This window comes from Vigna unguiculata, chromosome 6 (genome assembly GCF_037176805.1).
Source record: "Vigna unguiculata cultivar grain cowpea cultivar isolate G323 ecotype 2 chromosome 6, ASM3717680v1, whole genome shotgun sequence".
Classification (NCBI taxonomy): Eukaryota; Viridiplantae; Streptophyta; class Magnoliopsida; order Fabales; family Fabaceae; genus Vigna; species Vigna unguiculata.
This window is the reverse complement of record NC_140797.1, coordinates 38,290,432-38,313,166: the sequence shown is the minus strand read 5'-3', so window position 1 is coordinate 38,313,166 and position 22,735 is coordinate 38,290,432. Positions and strand designations below refer to the sequence as shown.

Below are 22,735 nucleotides of genomic sequence, written 5' to 3'. Positions count from 1 at the left end.
GAGTGCTACTTATCTAATCTAATGAACCAAAAGAATATAGTAAGTGGGTAATTTTTTTCAGGCTGAATTGATGGTTGGTACTTAGATTTCTTGTAGGTTTGAGCTTATTTATGGGTAATATATTAATTTTATCAATTAAATTGAATAAAAATACATACTTGATTATTAATTTAAGTATTAATAATTATAATTATTATATTTACAGTGTAAATATGTATATGTGATAAATAAATAAATATATAGATGGATTTTTATGTATGAATCTAGAAATATTACACAGAATTTTCGTTATCATAAAACAATTCTATTACTTGAACCTTTTAACCAATTTTTTAGTTAAGTTTTTAAAAATACCAGATAATATATTAAAATTTATAATTATATTAAATAAATAGGTTACAAAATCTTCCAAAAAAGAAAGTTGTAAGATAAAATTAGGTTGAATCTAATTCATAACCTATTTAACTAGTTAAAATAAGTACATGCAGAATATATGAATGACATGCGCTCTTCTGCACATGTATCCATTCTTACTTTATAATAATAAAAGAATAAAAAATTAATTATTTTAATTATTGTTAAAGTAAAAAAATTATTAAATTGAAATAGTATATAACTTTAAAGTAATTATAAAAAAAAATAGGTGCAAAATTTAAAAAATAAAATAATTTATATTAATAAAGATAAATAGATAATATATATATATATATAGTTATAGATAAATAAATATATAGAGTATTTAACCAAATCAGTGTTTTAAATGCTGATAATTTGAAAGTTTTTCTTTAAGAGAGAAGAGTTGATGCTGAAATCAAACCCTAAATTCCCAAATCTGAGTCACAGCATCAAAACACAGTTTTGTCCCAATTTTACAGTTCACAGTGTGATTTCAATTTCTTCGCAGTGACATTCCTCCACTCTTTTCACGTAAGAAGATGCATGAAGATGCATTTTTTTTATTCTTTCTTTTTTATTTGGGAGTGTGAACTTGTTGTAATTCATTCTCCATTCTCGTATTTTGTTCGTATCTAATAACTAGCTTTTTGAATTTGATACATGGATATGCTTTAGAATAAATTGTTGTGTGATTTTGTTGCTCACTTTAGGTTTTTTGTTTATAATAATAACAGGACCAGAAGGACTTGTTCTTTTGAGCACAAATTGAAATTGACAGCGAAAATGGAAGAAGAGGACGATTATGAGGAGTATGTGCCCGTGGCCAAGCGTCGGGCCATTGAAGCTCAGAAGATTCTCCAACGCAAGGGGAAGGCCCCTTTGGCCACTGATGATGATTTAGAGAAACTGAGAGTAGCCGAATCTAAGCCTAGTCTGCTGGTTAAAGCTTCACAGATGAAACGAGAACAACCCGATATCAGTGTGACGGAACAGATTGTTCAGCAGGAGAAGGAGATGATTGAAAACTTGTCGGATAGAAAAACTCTCATGTCTGTCCGAGAATTGGCTAAGGGAATCACTTACTCGGAACCTTTGCCAACAGGGTGGAAGCCACCTTTGCACGTAAGAAGGATGTCCAAAAAAGAGTGTGATTTGATTCGGAAGCAGTGGCATATAATAGTTGATGGTGGTGATATCCCACCCCCCATTAAGAATTTTAAGGATATGAGGTTTCCTGAACCAGTTTTGAAGAAGTTGAAAGCTAAGGGGATTGTGCAACCAACACCTATTCAGGTGCAAGGACTTCCTGTAATCTTATCTGGAAGAGATATGATTGGGATTGCATTCACGGGCTCGGGAAAAACTCTTGTCTTTGTGCTACCGATGATCATGGTGGCCATGCAAGAAGAGATTATGATGCCTATTGTTCCTGGGGAAGGTCCCTTTGGTTTGATTATTTGCCCATCAAGGGAACTGGCTAGGCAGACTTATGAAGTCATCGAACAATTCTTGATACCTTTGAAAGAAGCCGGATATCCGGAACTCAGGCCTTTGCTTTGTATTGGTGGAGTGGATATGAGATCGCAGCTTGAGATTGTGAAGAAGGGTGTTCATATTGTTGTTGCCACTCCAGGGAGGTTGAAGGATATGTTGGCCAAGAAGAAAATGAATCTTGATAACTGTAGGTATTTAACATTAGATGAGGCTGATCGGCTGGTGGATCTGGGATTTGAAGATGACATTAGAGAAGTTTTTGATCACTTCAAAGCTCAACGGCAGACTCTTCTATTTTCTGCAACCATGCCAACCAAAATTCAGAACTTTGCCAGGAGTGCTTTGGTGAAACCTATCATCGTCAATGTGGGACGTGCAGGGGCAGCAAATCTTGATGTAATTCAGGAGGTAGAGTATGTTAAGCAGGAGGCAAAAATAGTTTATCTCCTTGAGTGCCTACAAAAAACCCCACCACCAGTTCTGATATTTTGTGAGAATAAGGCTGACGTTGATGATATCCATGAATACCTTCTCTTGAAAGGAGTGGAGGCAGTGGCGATTCACGGAGGCAAAGATCAGGAAGAGAGAGAGTATGCCATTTCAGCTTTTAAGGCTGGCAAGAAAGATGTGTTGGTGGCAACTGATGTTGCATCCAAAGGTTTGGATTTTCCTGATATTCAGCACGTCATTAACTATGACATGCCAGCTGAAATTGAAAATTATGTCCATAGGATTGGACGAACCGGTAGATGTGGGAAAACTGGTATAGCAACCACATTTATAAACAAGAATCAGAGTGAAACAACATTGCTTGATTTGAAACACCTATTGCAAGAAGCAAAACAAAGGATTCCCCCAGTTTTGGCTGAGTTGAACGATCCAATGGAAGATAATGATGAAATCACAGGCATAAGTGGAGTCAAGGGATGTGCATATTGTGGTGGACTTGGTCATCGTATCCGTGATTGTCCCAAATTAGAACATCAGAAGAGCATGGCGATTGCAAATAATAGAAAGGATTATTTTGGATCTGGTGGTTACAGAGGGGAAATTTGAAAAGCGGTCTTTGTGTACCAATCTTCTTTGAACACTACTAGGTTATGTATTATTACATCTGCAACTCTAAATTTTGTACCATGAGATGTGATGACTTTCATTACTTCTGAACTGATGCAATAGATATGTTCAAATTTTTCTTTGAATGCAGCTGGTTATGTACTCCGTTGCATTTTACTCCTGCTTTTGACATTGTTGAATTGTGGTATAGTTTATGAATTGTGTTTACCGAACTGTGGATTTTCACCGGTTTATCTCTAAGATTGATTCATGTTGGAATAGGCAGGTGATTTGTCAGGTGCAGATGTCTTCTCTGGTAATTATTTTCCTAGAACATTTATGTTTATGACGAGTGTAAATTAATAATATGTGCATCCCGCATATGCAAGAAATCTTTTTGTGATAGTTGCACCTCTATTTTTATGGAGAATAATATAAAGAGCTCAAATAGACGTAGTTCAATTTTAAATTTAAACTTGAATTTTGGAACACTGCAATAGATAAAGAAAATGCATGCTGTGCATTTAAGCTTGATTACTCGTGTCTCGGGAAAATCTAAAGATACTCTGCTACAGGTATCAACATTGTCATCTCATCTTCTGTGTTATTATTGAACTCCAACAAGTAAATTTCATTTGCCGGATGAGCGGCTTAGCCTGTTTCACTGCATTTTATGATTTTAAAATTATTTTATTTTCGTTCATCTGATATGGTGCAATGTTTATATTTTCCCCTGCAGTTTCTCATATAGCCTTCCTACTTCATGAAGTGACAATGTAGAAGATGACGATTATCTGTCTATTTTCCTGGGTGTATATTAACCGTGTTTAAGAATAGAAGCCATTTGCAATTTGGATTCCATATCTTTTGGAAGTACCCAGTTCATTCTGTTTACGAGCTTCAAATAATACTTGAAGCTGTTTAAGATATAAGAAACTTTCTAGCTGGTCCAGAATCTGAGTGTACTTTAGCAATGGGTTGTTGGTTTTACCTTGCAAGAATTTCTGGTTGCTTTCACTAGTGTAATAATATTCGATGGTGTAATAATATTCGATGGACAGATTCTTCAATTTGAATCACATATTCATGTCTTACAGATATTTTAGGATATTTTTGTCAATCCTAATCAATAAGTATTTAATATATAAAACAATAGTAATTTTATGATAAAAATAATTTATAATTTGTTATGTTCATAATATTTATAATATGATTTTAATTTGGTTTATACAATAATAATTATATATTTATCATGTTTTTAAGAATTTTGTATATTTTTTAATAAGCATATATCATTATTATATTATATTATTTTCAAAATAAATTATTCATATGTGTCGTATGTGAAACATATATATCGTATTGATAATAATAATGACAATAAGCATGCGAATGGTATGCAATTAGTCAATGATTTTTATGAGAAGACAGTGACAGAAACCTTATATGGTGATGGTCTTATTGGCTTCAGTTGCTGTATTCTGACTTTTTATTTATTTCCATTAAATTTATGCCTAGGCAACCTCATACACAAAAATATTCATCATAAGAGGATCAACCGACAAATACAGAAGTTATATGTCAACTTGTATAGTGTGCATTGTTTTCTAGTAAAAAACAATACAAATTATAGTACAAAACTCCCTTCCCAAATCAATTTTGAAGATACCAGAGGCAAATAACACGTAATGAAGATACAAAACATAGCTACCATAAAACTCCCTTGTGCTTATTTATGTTTATCTGTTCATAATCTTTTAGATTATGTGTACAAATTTTATTGCATATCACGTTCCATATTTCACTCAATGAGAAAGAACACGAATAAGAAAAAGAAAATAGGTAAGGAAGAACTTTGGGAAGTCGTATCACTGGTATTGTAGTGTCTAAATATATCACTTTTTAACTTAAAGAACTATAAACAAACAATTAAAAACTTCTCACAATAAAAAAAAAAAACAGCAGCAATTTTAATGGGTTTTTAGATGGGATTTATTATACAAACTCAACAACAATAAAATAAATTTGAGTTAAACTTAAGAGATTGTAGTACCTTTGATTCAAAATCTTAAATTATTGATTTATGAGTTGTCTTCTTTATATTATTTAACACTTCAATTCTTAGCATATTTTTTTATACAATCTAATTTTTACACTTAATTTTACATTGCTTTTAAAAGATATACAAAAACATAATTTGAGTTATTAGTGAACCTAATTCCAATTGAATGTTTACACTATGGTTACATGCTTAAATAACTTAATCTTTCTTATTTATTAACAAACAAAGATTATTTATCATTTTCAAATACTCATTCCACATCAAAATTCATTAAACATACTATATACACTTATAGGAGTAATGAAATTCAAGTTAAACAATATTAAATAAAAGATTTCATAAACAAGAGAGGTTACTTGAAAAAAATTCTTCAAAAAATAGAAAATTGTATCAACTATTTTTTTTCATTCAAAGGTATAATTGTTACCTCAAAACCAATATATCATCATTTGAGCATCATCAAAATCTTGTCCTAACATTTACTTATGACCTTAGTGAAAAACCTTAAATGAAAGATAGTACACATCTTGCTTTCTATAACAATTAACTTATAAACAACATGTAATTACATAAACTATATTTTTAAATTAATTGTAGACATTTAAATTTTCATACTATTGATTTTATTATCACTAATTTAAGGACCAAGAAAAGGGAGTAAGGAGTGATAGATATAATTTTTAATTAGATGATACTCGATTATTTTACTATTATAAAATTGAATTATAAATAGTCTTTTAACGGTCAAGTTTCATTTTACAAAAGCACATTATTTCTCTAAAACTATTTTTATAGAATCTCCTTTATTTTCTCTTTAAGTTTCTGATTCAGTCGTTCATTTGTTTAACAATCATGAACCACCGACGGATACATATTTGGCCTATATAAAATTGAAAACATAGTTTGTTGTATGAAATTTGATTTGAAATGATGTTTCAATATGAGTGAAATTTGAATTATTGTTTAGTATGTAATGTGAGCTTTCTACATAGATGATTTTTCTTATTGGTTGTGTTACCTGATTAGATTTGTTTGAGGGTGTGATACAATTATAGTTGCGTGTTTTCAACTGGAAAATGAGTGAAATGCCTAGGCAGGTTGGTTAGGGATTCATCCAATTAGATCTAGTTCTACAAAATTATACAGACTCGCTGAGCCAAAATATAAAATCTACATTTCTGAAAGCTCTGACACTTTTACTTGTTGGGTGAGCTTGTTAAAAGTGGTACCTGGAGGTATGCTTGTCGATCAAGTAAAATAATGATTGAGCGAAGATGAAAATGTCAAAAACCTAAGAGCAAGGTGTGTGTTTGACTCATTGAGCAAACTTACATGTTGTTGAGCAATAATATTTTATGCTAAGTCAAAAAGTATCAGAGTTATATTCTCGCTACGCGAGTCACATTTCAATTGGCACTTGTTGAGCAAGAAATGTATTAGTCGAGCGATAATATACATACATGAACTTTTGAATATGGTTTTAAATCTTTGTAATTTGTATTGTGGATTGATATGAATTGTTTGGAATGAGATGATAGGGATTCCTAGGGTAGGAATATTAATATTTGTGATGTGTGAAATGTATTGGTGTCAAACTTGAAGTGAGACTATCTTGATTTTACTAATATTGAACTCACATAGAGAAAGATACTTAGTTGTGAGAGTCGAAGGAAGTTATTCTCTGTTGATTCGGTAAGAGATTGAATATTACATATATAGAATTTATCCTGTCACTCTTTGGTAGGGAAGTGGCCTAACCATGATAGCCTATAGTTTTTGAGAGACACCAATGAGTTATGATAGGTGCATGATCACAAATTCTACTTAATAGAAAAGTCCTTAGAGGTTGAGTCAAATAAATATAACCTTTGTATGTGTGATATTCTTTAGGTTTTGAGGATTGAGTTTGATGTTTGGTTTGTGAAAAGATGTATGATTATGAAATTTGGTATTTAAGAATCGTAGTATGATTTAAATTTACTATAGTTTAACATGTGTGTCCTGTTGTGGTTTTGGTCTCCATTACTATAACTTTGTGTTTCACAATAATAGATGATAATGAAAAACAATAAAGGAGCAACACTGATATTGTAATGGAAATATCTAATTGATTACATAATTTATAATATAGATAGGAATACTTATGTTATGTAATTTTATCCTCTATTTTGTTTAAATACTATTTTAGAAAACTTTTGATGGTACATGATTTAATTTCTATCTATTATGAATTATGTTTGATATGATTATATAGTAACTTGTTCAATAGCATTTATATGCTATAATTGGGTCGTAGGTAAATTGTTTAAAAAAAATAAAAATTTTAAGTAATAAGTAAAAAAAAATAAAAATGGGTAGAGTTGGTAGACAATTAAGATTAAAATATAAATAGATACAGAATGAGTGTAATACTATATGATTAACACATATCTTTTAACCGATTACAAGCGTTATTCATACTCAAGAGAGAGAAAAAAGACAAAAAATAATTAATTGAGAGTAAGTGAACAACTTATTTTAATTTGTTTTTGTTTTATAAATCACCAATATATTGTGGGTAACTCTGTAGCTAAAACTCACCTTGAATATAAATTTCATCATCTGGTGATTAAACTAGTTTTATCTGGAATTATTTTTTATTACCAATTAAGTGTCTCTTATCTAACAACAAGTTAATACTTTTTTTTTGGACTAACTAAGAAAAATAATTTCAAAACATTAAATAAAATGAATTTTATAGAAAATAATGAAAAACCTAAAAAGATATTACAAATAATTTTTTCTTAATAAATAATTTTTATTAAAATATTATAATATTATAAAATATACTTGCTGCATTAAATACGCTTTTAATAAACTTTTCATTTTAATGCGTGCTAAACACTTCATTGATTGACAGTCGTTAGAATCCAATTACTTTGAAGAAAAAAACAACTTTTATGTTTATTTTTCCATTTTTACTTGTAATTATAAAAATGCCATCTGTCGTCTATCATATTATTCAATTGAATTTTTTTATTTTTTATTTTTTCCAAAATCTAGAAACCACTCCAGTATATTTATTTATTTAATATATTTTTTATAAACCCAAATATGCGTTTTTGGTTTAAGTGAAATTTGATATGTATAATTCGTTAAAATGCCTAAATACTTTAACTTGGGTTCATGTTAGATGTTCTAATGGTAATTACAATAAAGTATTTAATTTAAAAAGTAGCAGTATATTACGATAAAATATTTGAATAGTGACTAATTTTAGTAAAAAAGAATAATTAGTCATTACATAGTGATTAAATTGACAACTAAAATAGTTTCAAAAAATTATAATTGATTTTTAAATTGATAATTAAAATAATTTCAATTATGAATTGATTATAAATTTGTCACTAATATTAGTTACAAAATTTTGACTACCAAAATAATTAGTCTTTAACTAAAAAATTTGGATTCACATATTAACAATTATATATTTATTATGTTTGTAAGAATTATTGTACAATTTTCAATGTTCATATATTACGTATGTATCACGTATCATATCTATTATTTTGAAAATAAATATCCAATTCACTTATCGTGAGTATGTATCATAGATAATTAACTACTTAAGTGTTAAGCCAATGGTTTTCCTATAATTAAGACTTAAAGAAAATAACCAAATTTTGAATGTAATGATTTTCAAAGTGACCCAACGGATAAGAGAGAACTGTGACCATCACATTTTAACAACAGATTATCATAACTAGTGTTACTATTTTATTGTATCTAGGGTATGTAAAATTTATTGCTATAATTATTTGGAGTAAAAAATAATTTATTAACATAGTATCATTGAATATAATTTTTAATGTTAGCGGAAACAAAAGAAAACAATGTCTTCAAGTCTATATTTTTATGGTAACTATACTTTTATAGTAGTAATAAAAGACAGTTAATATAATAATTAGAAACATAATTATCCTAATGGTTATTAAGTTTTAATTTATTTTCTACAAATTATTTACCTTCTTTTTTTTGTTTCTCAAAGTCACACGGTCATTTAAGCTAAAATAAGAGTTTAATTTATAGATAATTTAGTATAAGATATCTTTGTCCGCAAACATCCAATAAAAAATATATTATTATCATATCTATTAATTAATAGATAACATAGCAAAATGAGTATATTCTCTTGCACTTTTCAATGAAAATACTTTACACTGATCTTATCCTTATATCTATGTAAGAGATATTCTTTTTGTGTATTTAAATTTTATTCATATTTTATCTTTTATAATATAATTATTAATCGGGTGTTTTAATATATTATTAACTGATTTATTATAAGTAATGGTTAATTTGAAATATTTTGTATAAAATTGTTACATGTTTTTTTTAGTTTATTTATTGTATTTGTAGTTTCTAACAGTAACATTTAGTTACTTTTTACTATTTACATTATTATTCTTTTATATCAACTTAATCGATTTTTGTGTATTATTAATTTTTAATACTATATAAATATTTAAAAATACATGAACAAGTACGATAATGTTTATATTTACGCTGGTATACATTAAATAACTTATTTTCGTATAAAAATATAATAATTTTTCTTAACTTCAAAAAAATACTTATACTTATATATATATATATATATATTAAAAATTAAATAAATAATAAGGGTGTCATTAATATATGAGTCTTGTTTAGGACTACAAGCTTTAACAAATTCATCTTACAAAATTTTTCAAAAATATGATAACATAAAATTTAAAAGTTTAAAAAATTATGTATTGTCAAAATAATTTTTTTATTTGAAATTATTTTTCATCTAATAACTGATTTTTGAAAAGTTGACTTTTAGTCTACTTAACTTACAAAATTGGTGTATAAAATGAATTTTACATCGTATTCCAAATATGAAACTAAATATTAATAATGATATAATAGTTTCTTGATAATGGATGATACATGTCTCCAACCGACAACAAATATTGATAGAATAGATTTTAATATTGAGAATTGTACTATAAATCTAACTAAATCTTATAAAACGGACTGACAACAAATATTGATAGAATAGACTTTAATATTGAGAATTATACTAACTAAATCTTATAAAACGGATTAATAATGTGAAATTTATAATATAAACTATAAATTTGTCATATTTATAGTTAAAGAAAGATATCTAAGACTAACTAAAATATTATTGAAGTATAAGTTTCGTAAAATCATTGTATTGAAATAAAAATTATACAAATTCTTTAAAATAATACAATATAATAAAATTTATATAGAAAATAAAAACATTTGATGATTATGACAATAAAAATCACCTGAAAATAATGTTTCTTAAATTTTGAAAATAATAATCAAATAAACAAATATTTTAAAACATTAGAAAAAAAATAGTTCTTCATACACCATTTCCTTCCTTAAACAAAAATAATTTTAAAAAGTTAAATCTGTGATTGCTGTGTAGATAGATATTAATTCTCAAGTGTTCACATATTTTATTCAAATATTATTATTATTTATTTATATTTGAAAAGAACAAAATGAAAACATTTCTACGAAATTTCGCATGACCCAAGTTTGGTAATCTTTCCAAACTTTAGAATGTTTAGTCTGTTTGTTTGTTTGGAGTGAAAGTGAAGTGATTAGTGACAAAAGCTGAATATTCCACTGTGGCGTGCGTTCAGTTGAATGAAGGAAGCAATTTCCTTTGGGCCCATATCACTTCATTCCATTTTTGTAGTTATCGCAAAAAGGAGATTTATACCTTTTTCAACGAACCAAACAGGAAATAACACATTTTATTTTTTTATATAAGTGCTTTTAGTCATAAGTTTTTAAATGTTAACCTAATTTAAATGCTAAAGCGCTAGATCCATGTCTAATATGATTTATTAAAAGAAAAATGAAATCAATTTTTTTCTATCTAAAAAAATGGATAATTTTTTTATTGACAAATATTAATTTTTAGTTTTTGTTAAAAGACTTTATATGATATATTCACAAATTGTCGAGGTAAATCCTAGTGTAAAAAGAAGTGAAAATATGATTTGTTTCATATTTTTACAAATAATCCACACAAACTCTAATAATAGATTTTCCATCCCAAGTTGTCCTCTCATTAATCTAAACTTTATAAAATCGAATATTTCTTGTCTTTGTGTCAAAGTTAAAATCGATTTATTCATTTCTAAAAATAGTAAAAGATTTCTTTTGACTCGGTTAATTGTTAGTTGTCAAATTAGCAATACACAACTAAATTCATAAACTACAATTAATTTATTTTTAATTATGCTTATATATATATATATATATAACTAAATAGTTAAATATGTATTTGCTCCTTTAATTTTTAGTGAAAATTGAAATTAGTTTATTTTTGAAAATTTTGACCAATTTAGTCCTCGATCTTAGAAAATGTGTAGATTTAGTCATTTTAACTAAATTTTGTTAAGTTTGTTTGACGTTTTAAATGCGTTTTTCTGCTAACATTGAAGTAGAAATGTGTCAAACAGTATAAACAACTCAAATAATATCATGAAATGTGTCTAAAGCGTCAAATCAACTTAACAAAACTTGGTTAAAATGACTAAATTCATATGTTTCTAAAATTGAAAAACTAAATTGAACCAAAGTTTCAAAAATTGGCTAATTTTAATTTCTATTAAAAGTTAAGGACAAAAACATATTTAACCATTAAATAAATAAATGTAATTATACATCGCCCTTTAAATTTTATCTTTTTGAGTGACTAAAAATATATTATTCTCTCTAAAATGATTCATAGGAAAGGATTCATGTATTGTACAATATATAAAATAAGAGTTAAATTTTTATTTCTTAAATTATTTTGAAAAACTTAAAAAGTTGTATTTCATTTCTAAACTAATATATATTGTTTATGTATTTTATAAAATTTATATAAATTTTTCTTCTATTAAACTGTATATACAGATGATATTATAATTTATCGTGAAATTTTATTTGTTATATTAAAAATATCTCACATATAATTTATTATGAAAAACGTTGCATAAAATACAAGAATAAAATAAATATATAATTTAGTTAAAAACGAAGTACAATTTTAAAAAATAATATAATAAAAAAAACATATTAATTTAATGATATGACTTCTATATAATACTTCCTACCAAAATTAGATATTGATTATATTGGTAGTAAAGTGGATATTAATGATTCATAGTCTAGATGCATTCACCACATTTCTTCATCTTTTAATATATAGTACTCAATGATTAATTACACCTACTCGCTTTCTAGTTTATGTTGAAAAAGGTTCCCAACAAATTTCATTATTTCGTATCATTCCAAATAATCCTAATTTATCGAAGACCTTTTTTAATGTACAAAAAAATAATAATAATAGAATTTTTTTATCTATCATCATACAAAGGACTTGTTACTTAAAGTAACCAATAATTGTAACAAACATTTCAAAGTCATCAAATTTTCCCAAATCATAATTATTTGGTAATATAATTAAAAATTCAATCCAAAAGCATGAACCCTTTTCCCTCTTTTTCCCAAATTATAATTAAAGTATGAAAGGAGAGGGACATAGAAGAAAAATGTTTTCAAATTTTGAAAAAAAAAAGTGGGACAACAAAAGACTAAAAGCTTAACTATCATTGCCCATCCAACTCACCCATCTGGTTTTTCTTTTTATCACTATCTACCAAACGCCAACAAAAAGAGCTTATGATTTCTACGAGGATCTAACCACGTTATCATAAGTGCTTATATATGCAAAATGATGAAGAAAAAAGTGATTATTATTGCCATATATATGTAAAAGAAAAAAGAAAAGGGTTTTGTATTGAATGAAGATGTTATAGTTGTTGTAGCAATTCAAAGTTGAAACACAGAGGATCATCCATTAGACAGGTTCATGTAATTTGATTTAGGTTTGGGTTCCATTAAGGAATCTCTCAAAAAAAATGATTTTTTAACTACTAAAATTTAATTCCTTTCTCTTATAATATGATGTGACATTTTCTAAATAGTTTTGGAATATTGAGAATAAGAAAATGAAAAAAGTGAAGAATCACTTAAAAAATGCTACATAAAATTATAAGAAAAAGTTGTCAAAATTTAGTAGTCAAAATATCATCGTTTATCTCTCAAATATCACAACATAGATATGTAGTATTGGAGGTCCTCATAAATGGAGTGGACCTAAGAACCTTATTAGGGTTTTGAAATTTGATGTGTTTTGTCGGCAAAATATACCATTTTAAATGATAAAATCGTGTCATGTTTTTAGTCTTTCTACCATATTGCGTGTTTGATTTTCAATGTTATAAGTAATTAAAGAAAGAAAATGATGTGCATCGTTATTTTAAAGAAAAATACTTGCTCACAAGTATCTATCTATCCTTCAAACGCTCCTTCTAATAATAAATTGTTATTAATTGATAGTAATAAATGCATATCAAAATTTAAAGTAAAATAATAATATATTTGATTATATAATATAATAGATGTATTAAATGTTTTGAACTCAAATTCATTACGACAACATTTGTAAGTCAATCATCGTAATGTGTTAAAATGTTTTGATTATATAATTGTTGTCTATTTTAGAGTCTAAAATTAATATAATTGTATCTTAAAAAAACAATGTAATTTTTAAAGAATATGTGTTTATTGAATGTATAATAATCACATATGAAATATTGTCCGTTTTAAATTTTATGATTTTATTCTTAAAAAACAGGTTAATAATCGAAGAAGAAAAATATATTTAAATTATTTCATTAATAGTATTTCAAGAACAAAACTAAAATAATGTCAATAAATTGAGTCAATTCATAAACAAACTTGCCAATAGCTTTCGAAAACAATTTTAAGTCAATGAATTTTATTTTTTATATATTGTTTTTTTTTTTGTTTAAGGTAGAGTCAGATTCACAATTCACAATTGAATTCTTAAGAATTTTTTTTTTTTTGGAGTGGCTTAAAAATGTATTGGTCACTTCTTACCAGGAATAATACTTGTTAGACATTGTTCATAATCCTTCTTATTATCAACAATTGATGAAATTTAAATAAAAAATTGTTACAAAATATATTAATTATTGCGAGACAGATTTTTTTTTATTTGAATATATATATATATATATATATATATATATATATATATATATATATATATATATATATATATATGAATGATAGAAAAAAAATTAAGACACGGGAGCATTGTTGTACACGAAAATGCTTAATGTTTGGTTTTGTTAAGAGTAGAGGTTAGAAAAAAGAATAATATGTACAACATATATAATAATAAAGAATTTTGAAAATTTAACTTTACGTTTAAGTTTTAATACTAATAAGTTTTGCGGTGTGCATACAAATGTTTGCATAATAAAAAAAATTAATGATATGTTTGGTAGAAAGGACACAAACAGGGGAGAAAAGATAAAAAAAGAACAAGAAAAAATTGTTTAATCGAAAAGAATGAAAAAAAATGATTTGATTTGTTATTAATGTTCTTATTTATTATCATCACGTATTATAACAATAAAAAAAATACTCTTAATTGATTACAGGTTAAGGATTTACGTGTGTGTTGAGCATTTTATCACCCTTTTATATTTCTTTCCAACAAAAGACTCAATTTATATTTTATTATTTTGTTTCTTTGGGTTTTGTTTATAGATACATATATCTGTCAAATTTTGATTCTTTTTATGGTTTATTATTTATGTGGACATTTTTATATAAGTTGAATAATTGTGGGCATGGCATGAATATGAAGTAATGACAAAGTGGGAGATCGCCATGAAACTACAAAATGTTGTTTGTTTTCGTGTATATATCCACGGTTTCCTCCTTAATTTGTCTCTTTCTCTCTCTTTTCTGTACTTTCCTTTACCTAAATAAAGATGTAACAAGAAGACGCCATCCGTTACAAAAAAACAAGACAATGGGAAGAAGCTACGTCCTAACACAGGAAACACTGCAACCATACTGTAAATGAATAAAAAGAAAAATTGTTAGAATAGTTTTATTGGAATAGAATGTTAAAGAAAATTCGCTAAAATAAGTTCTAACTTAATTCTGATATCATGTTAGTGAGTTTTAAGTCTAACTCAATTTCACAAGACATACTAATTTGTAAGGTGAGAATTGCTCTCACTTATATATTGTAAATTGATCTTATCTCTAATCGATGTGAAACTTCTAACAATAACATGTAAAAATATTTATTAGTCTTTGAAAAAAATTATATTTTAAAAAATAAATTAGAAATAATTAATTGTAGATACAAAAGAGAGAATTCTCTTCATATATGATTACAATCAACATTCATTTCAATCTGTACTTATTTAAATTCGCATCCTATCTTAATCTGCATTAAAAAAAAAATTATCAGATCAAAATATATATATATATATATAGTATTTTTATAATTTTTACAAATTCCTAACACCAATAATATTTTATAACACCAATAATATTTTATAATGTAATTATATGATATTTTATATGATAATTATATAACTTTTAAAATTTTATAAGTGTGTGTCCTAATTAAATATCCACCTCAAATTTCCCAAATCCATACGTGTAATTGAACAAATGTTTAGTGGATATAAAAAAGTGTTCAAATCAAAATTAGATCATTGATTATTTCAATTTTTTAGTTTCGTTTTGTCAATTTAAAAGTTTATTATTTTAAGTTTTGTTTTTTTATAACTATTAAACCAGACTATGGGTAGAAGAATTTTTTTTTTCTTCTCTTGGTACTTCTTTTATGCATCCAATTTATATGGGTACTTTATTTAAAGGAAATCGAAGATAGATCACTTATATTAGCTTAATTTAATACTTTTATCTATAAGTTACCTTTTTAAGTCAACATTTTTTTATTAAATCATGCATGCAGAGTAGCATTTATCACAACTATTCAATACAAATAGAAAAAAAGAAAAACTGAAAATAAAATGAAACTTGAAAATTTTGATATAAAAGAAAAATTAACTGTATCGACGTGCGAAAAGGCTTAAGATTTAGATCCAATAAAAATATAAATCAAATTTAATTTTTTCTTGTAATTAAATACCAGTTTTTGAAATAATTTCAAGTTAAATATGGCTGTCATGAAAATTTTATTGAAAAAAATATCAATTTTAGGTATGATGCTATTTATATTTTATTGATAGAGATTGATATGTACGTTTTCAGCATTGAAACGTATAACCAAATCCAAAATTGGGTATGAATCTCTTACAATAAGAAATAAGATTATAGATAAAATTTTATTCACAAAATTTTACTTTTTTACAAAACAAAGTTCATCAATAGATTTTAAAGTTTAAATTTTTGGCAGATAATTTGGTTGTTAATATATTCGTTGGTAAATTTAAATTTTATAATCGATACAAACATTAGTCGGTATCAATTAGTAAAGTTAAATTTAACTTTTGTTGAACCATTCGGACTTATAATTAACATTTAAGTTTATTTGGATTTTTTTAAAGTTGTTTTCATCATTATATATATATATATATATATATATATAGTATTATTTTGTTCATTATATTGACAATTTCACTACGATGATATCTTTACAAGATATATTAAATCGTTAAAGAAGAAAGATGCATACATATAAAAACAAACTTTCTAATTGAGATTTTGGAAAAACATAGGTTATTTTTTGCATTGGTTGTAGAAGTTTCAAATCTTTGCTAAAAAATGCAGGCAAATCTTTAACATAAACTATTAAATTTAACTTAGAAAACTTATTTTATAAAGTATATTTATGAACTAGATGTACTTATATACCCTCTTGATTTATTACACTGACTGTTTAAAACTTTATCTTTCACCACTGTGGATGCCGATTTTCTTCTCAGTTTTAATCCAACACTGTTGGGAAGATTTGTGGTCTATATAAAAGCAATGATTTGGAAGGTCATTATCTCTGCTTTAGAAATTAACAAATGACTATTTAATTTAAACTCTCTTTTCTATATTTAAATATAAGAAAATTACCTAATTATATATTAATTAACAATGTTAATTAAGTTCATTTATTTATTTTATTTTATATACAAAATTACATTTCTCAAAATTCTTTTATAGTAGATTATGTTCAAATTTAAATTTAATAATTTTTCCAATTAACAAATTAGTTAAATTTTGTTTAAACATATATATATATATATATATATATATATATATATATATATATATATATATAATAGATTTTAACAAAATATAATACCTTCTGGTTAAATTTTATTTAAACATTTTTTCCTACATTATTTACGGTTGTTGAGACAATCCCGTACAATTTCACAATACCTTCTGGTGTGGATATAAAAGACAGGTTAAAGTAAAAATTGAAGTTAAAGTAGAAAATAATCTTCGAAATTTTAATTCAATGTCTTTTAATTTTAAAATTTTATGAATTTAATTATTTTAAATAAATTTTATTAAATTTATATAATATTTCAGACCTGTTTAGTTTTTTAGTTAACGTTTAAATAATTTAATATTATCATGAAACGCGTAAAAAATGTGAACAGTGTGTTAAAAGAGTATCTAATTTTAATTTGATTAGGATTATTGATTTAATATTTTATTGCGGTGCAAATCCTAATATATACGTTGGCTGGGTCGTACTAATCCCCACATCATAAGAAGGAGAGTTTCGTGGGTTTTGTCTATATACCTTCACTTCCTCAAATCCCACCTTCTTTCTTTCATTTTCCTCTCATTTTCCCTTTGCAAGAACAACACTGAAAACAAACACTACTTTGGGAACAAAGAGAAGAGAATCAATGTCAAACTCAAACATCACAAGCTGTGATAGTTGGAGCTTCTCCACAGAGAACACTGCAGAAGATGCAGCACCACTTAAACAGCAGCAACTGGAGATGCTTCCCCAAAACCATAGTCCAAATTCAAACACTTCAACCACAACAAATAACAGCAATGACTCAAACACAATTTCACAACCACCTCTCAAGAAGAAAAGAAACCTACCAGGAAATCCAGGTCTCTTTCTCTCTTTCTCTCTTTCTCATTCATTTTCTTTTTCTCTCTATGCACACCAACATTCTCTGCTTACTGGTTCTCTCTCTCTCTCTCTCTCTCTCTCTCTTTTTATTGAATTTACATTCATGGATTATCAAATTAAGTGTCAACTTCTTATTTTGATGATAATTAGTTCTTATTTTGATGATAATTAAATTTTACTAAATATGTGTTTGGTTCAGTGTCGGATAGTTGATTCCAACTGAATAATTCTCTAATGCAGAAGTAAATCTTTTATCCTGTAATTGATTTTGGAAATCAATCAAATACATAATTAATGATGAAATAAAAAAAGTTGTGGATTCGATCCTACTAATATATTTAAGTTAAATTGATTCATGTTGTTTGAATTGGGAAGAAAAAGGAAAAACTAGGGTGTGTGTTAAATTCAAAAATGAATAGCAAAAAAGGTTGAATTATTGGTGATTGATGAAGGGGTGGAAAGAAGAAGCTCAATTATTGCCTGCAGGGATTCACAATCATTGCAGTTCACTGTTGACTTTTCTTCACTGCTGGCTTGATCTCAAACTTTTTCTTTATTCTTGTTTCACACCTGTTTCAACAAAAAGGTTCATACATTGGTTATGTTAAATCTTTCTATCTTTTTTCTGCTTAATTTTTGACTCCCCAATGTGAACAAACATTCCACTACCAGATTTTTCTTCCTTTTGAATCGCAACATGTTTTATTTTATTTTATTTTATTTTTTTTGTCATGTTCTAAAATGAAATATTTAAAATAAAGGTTTTGTTTTGGGTATGCTTTCGGTGCATGTCAAATTAATAATTAATGTTGAAAGTACTATACAAAGGAAACATGTGCATGCACACTACTTATACACTATAGTTAAATTACAATAATAATTTTGGTGTGAGTCGCACGTGTGCAGACCCAAGTGCCGAAGTGGTAGCTCTGTCGCCAAACACCCTGGTGGCCACAAACAGGTTCGTGTGCGAAATATGCAACAAAGGGTTTCAGAGGGATCAGAACCTTCAATTGCACCGTCGAGGGCACAATCTACCGTGGAAGCTCAAACTCAGAACCACCACGGAAGTGAAAAAGCGCGTTTACGTTTGCCCCGAACCCTCCTGTGTCCACCACAACCCAGCTCGAGCGCTGGGCGATCTCACCGGCATTAAAAAGCACTTTAGCAGAAAGCACGGCGAGAAGAAGTGGAAATGTGAAAAATGCTCAAAGAAATACGCTGTTCATTCTGACTGGAAAGCGCATTCCAAAATTTGTGGAACCAAGGAATACAAATGTGACTGTGGCACCATTTTTTCCAGGTTCAAATTAATTATCTAATTATTTAAATCACAAATTAATTTATTTAATAGAAATTAATCTCGTTATATTATACCTCTATATTTGTTATAGGATTCATAAATATTAATTCATAATTTTCACACAAATTGCATGCATTGGTTAGGTGAGGTAAAGTGTACATAGTCGACTTTGATCACACTTGGAATTTCAGAATTATGGTAAATTTAAAAATAATGACATTTTAATTATTTTAATTAATTATCTACGTTCCTTTTAAAATAGGTCTTTAGACGAAATAATTGAAAATTCCTTTTTTGACAAATTAGTCTGATTTGAATGTTATTTTGACTTTTTTTAGTTTGCTTTGAAAATTCTCTCATCATCTATATACGTCATTTTAATGTATGATATTTAAATTCACTCAAAAATTCAATTCTTTTATCATCTTATCATCTCCATTTTTTTTCACTCAGATTATATATATATATATATATATATATATATATATATATATATATATATATATATATATATATATATATATGACAATGATATTTTGACTACTAAATTTTGATAATTTTCTTTTACGATATGATGTGTCATCTTCTAAATGGTTTTGGAATATTAAGAATGAAAAAATAGAGGAATGAATAACCATTTAAAAAATAATCACTTAAGGTTGTAAGAGAAAGTTGTCAAAATTTAGTAATAAAAAAATCATTTTCCATATATATATATATATATATATATATAACCTCTGTGGCTTCATGTGAATTCTGTTCATTCAATTGATATTATTAGTGCAGAAAAATAACTCACTGCATAATTATATGATCTGCAGAAGAGACAGTTTCATCACACACAGAGCTTTCTGCGATGCACTCAGTGATGAGAACAGCAAATTCAACGAAGCAGGACAATTGCAAAGTATGTTGCATGGTTCAAACCTGCAACCACCGATGATCCCAAACCTAGCAGCATCACTACCAATGAAGCAACCATTACCACTTCCTCACGAACTCATTGCAGCAATTCCAGCAAAACCCTTCAACAACAACATGGCAGCATTGCCGAGAAGCTTTTCATCCACCTCTTCTCCCTCTCAACTGTGCTCAAACTCACCAAACATCAACATGTTTGAGGAAAATGCTCAGACAAACATGTCTGCCACAGCACTGCTTCAAAAAGCTGCACAAATGGGCGCAACAGTGAATGGTAACAGCAACAGCATGATGACTGAAACGGGCTTTTCTACTAGCATGCCACCACCATCGTATGGGGTCATGAACCAGCACATTCACAGCGCTCAACAAGACCTGTCTCAGTATAACTTCCATGCAAATGGGACGGTGATGGACGGTGGTGGCAATGGCATGGGAGGAATTATGAGTGGTTTGGATATGTTTAATGCTATTTTGGATCAAAGTAAGGCCTTGTCGAAGATCATAGAGCAGAACAACAAAAACAGCTATGGTGGTGTTTTGCATGCAATGAGTAATGGTAGGTCAAGTTCCATTGATGTTGGTGGAACTAAAGGGAGTGAGGATGTGATGACTTTGGACTTGTTGGGGATAGGAGGAGGAGGAGTTGGTGGTGTTGGTGGTGGTGGTGGTGATGGAAGTTTCTTTGGTGGTGAACAATCTGAACTAAAGATTGAATATGGAGAAATGAGTCAAATCAGAATCCAGGGTTTGAACCATTTTCAGCAACAAACAGCGGCATATGAAAATTGAGACCTTACTGGGGAGGGAAAAATAAAATAATTTGCATGTTTCTGATTTAGGTGGAATTTTTCAGCTTTGTTCATTCCTATTGTGTACACATTATGATAGGTTTTCGTAGTGTGTGGACCCTTTTGGTCCCTTAAATCAGTGTTCAATGTTCAGTGTCTTGAAATGGAATAATGGTCCAAAAAAAGTTACAGTTCGATGTGTAGACTGAGACTTTCAATTTCACTCACATTCTGTATCTTTTACCAATAAGAATATATGCTGGAAATTTGCGGGGACATATATATATATATATATATATTTGTGTTTTTTGAGTTTCATAATATATTATCTTTATCACTTTGTTTTATCATATATGATGTGTTATTTGAAATACAATAAATATTATGGAATATGTTATGTACATTGACAATTTTAAAAAATTTACAGTAAAAATAATATTTTTAAAGATAGTTTTACCAAATTAATCATTGATTTTTAATATTACTTTGATTAAATAACTTAGTAAATCATGGAAAAACAATTATTCACTGGTAGAAAAATAAGTTAATTTAATTTTTGGTATAGTTAAAAGTGCAGTCATAGTTATAAAATACAGGTAATGTTATCTAATCATAAACGATTATATATGATGAATTTATTGACTTCAAAATAATCATACCAAATGTCATCTGACTAATGGTCAGTGTTTAGGAGATTAGAGTATAATTATTTATATTAATAATGAATTATAATTAAATCCACCAATTAATTACCTATTTCATCAAATAAGATATTGACAATATTTTATAGTTGAAACTTACTGAAATTAACAGATTTGTGAGATTGTTCTTTATATACTCATTATATATATATATATATATATATATATATATATATATATATATATATATATATTCCATAAAATATTTAGGGTGTCCATAATTTTCTTTTAATTCTTTTTGTTTTAACAGATATTCTTATTATATTATTTAATTTAAGTTATTATGTTTTATATTATGCATTAGATCTATATTGTTATTGTTATACTATATCTTAAATGCTTTTAATAAAGCATAAAAATAAAATAACAATAGCATACATTAAGTATTTGTCAGTGCTTTTTATTTACCATTGTAATGGCTAAATTTACTTGTTAGTGTTTTGGGGAAGAATAAAGAGAGGTGGCTATAGTAGAGAAATAGATAAAATAATACTTTTCCTTCTCTAAAATTACTAAAATTATACCACGCTCTCCTTTAATTACAAAAAAAAAAAGACTTTGTTTTCTTCAAACAATAAATGCATATTACAGATATTTTAATACAAGTTTCAAAAACTTGTTGGAATCATACTTTTTCATTATTTAAAAAAAAATCTTAAGAATTGTATTTTTGAAAGATTTTTATTTTTATCTGAATGTCATTTTTAAACTTAAAAACATTATCAGTTATTATTTTTTATTCATGCCCTTATATTTTGTCTGGTTTTAAATTCGTTTACATATAATGTGAAAACGAAAAAAAGAAAGAATAGAAACATATTATATTTATTTTTTTAAAACTTGAAAATTTTCATATTTTTTGTTTTGTTTTTCTAAAAACACCTTAAACAACGTTTCTAAAAAGAAATAGAGAATGGTAACAATATTTTAAAAAAAATTATAATATTTGTTTAA

At 26.9% G+C, this 22,735-nt stretch overlaps 2 protein-coding genes across 4 annotated transcripts; both read left to right on the top strand.

The window, feature by feature from the left end:
• The first annotated feature begins 743 nt into the window (after window positions 1-743).
• Window positions 744-4,046, top strand: LOC114188243 (DEAD-box ATP-dependent RNA helicase 35). 3 transcript variants are annotated; one of them, XR_014995479.1, is made up of 4 exons: window positions 744-927; window positions 1,131-2,987; window positions 3,098-3,262; window positions 3,686-4,046. XR_014995479.1 is itself a non-coding variant. In XM_028076813.2 (3 exons), exon 2 carries the CDS (start codon window positions 1,180-1,182, stop codon window positions 2,944-2,946), a length of 1,767 nt encoding a protein of 588 aa, XP_027932614.2. In that variant the 5' UTR covers window positions 744-927; window positions 1,131-1,179; the 3' UTR covers window positions 2,947-2,987; window positions 3,686-4,046. The 3 variants fall into 3 exon arrangements, 2 of the variants coding, with proteins under 2 accessions (XP_027932614.2, XP_027932613.2); XM_028076813.2 differs by lacking the exon at window positions 3,098-3,262; XM_028076812.2 differs by lacking the exons at window positions 3,098-3,262; window positions 3,686-4,046 and having other exon boundaries at window positions 1,131-3,092.
• A 13,630-nt stretch (window positions 4,047-17,676) lies between these two features.
• LOC114188133 (zinc finger protein GAI-ASSOCIATED FACTOR 1-like) lies at window positions 17,677-21,356 on the top strand. Its single transcript, XM_028076679.2, has 3 exons — window positions 17,677-18,043; window positions 18,972-19,368; window positions 20,190-21,356. Exons 1-3 carry the CDS (start codon window positions 17,827-17,829, stop codon window positions 21,079-21,081), a joined length of 1,506 nt encoding a protein of 501 aa, XP_027932480.1. The 5' UTR covers window positions 17,677-17,826; the 3' UTR covers window positions 21,082-21,356.
• The last annotated feature ends 1,379 nt before the right edge of the window (window positions 21,357-22,735 follow it).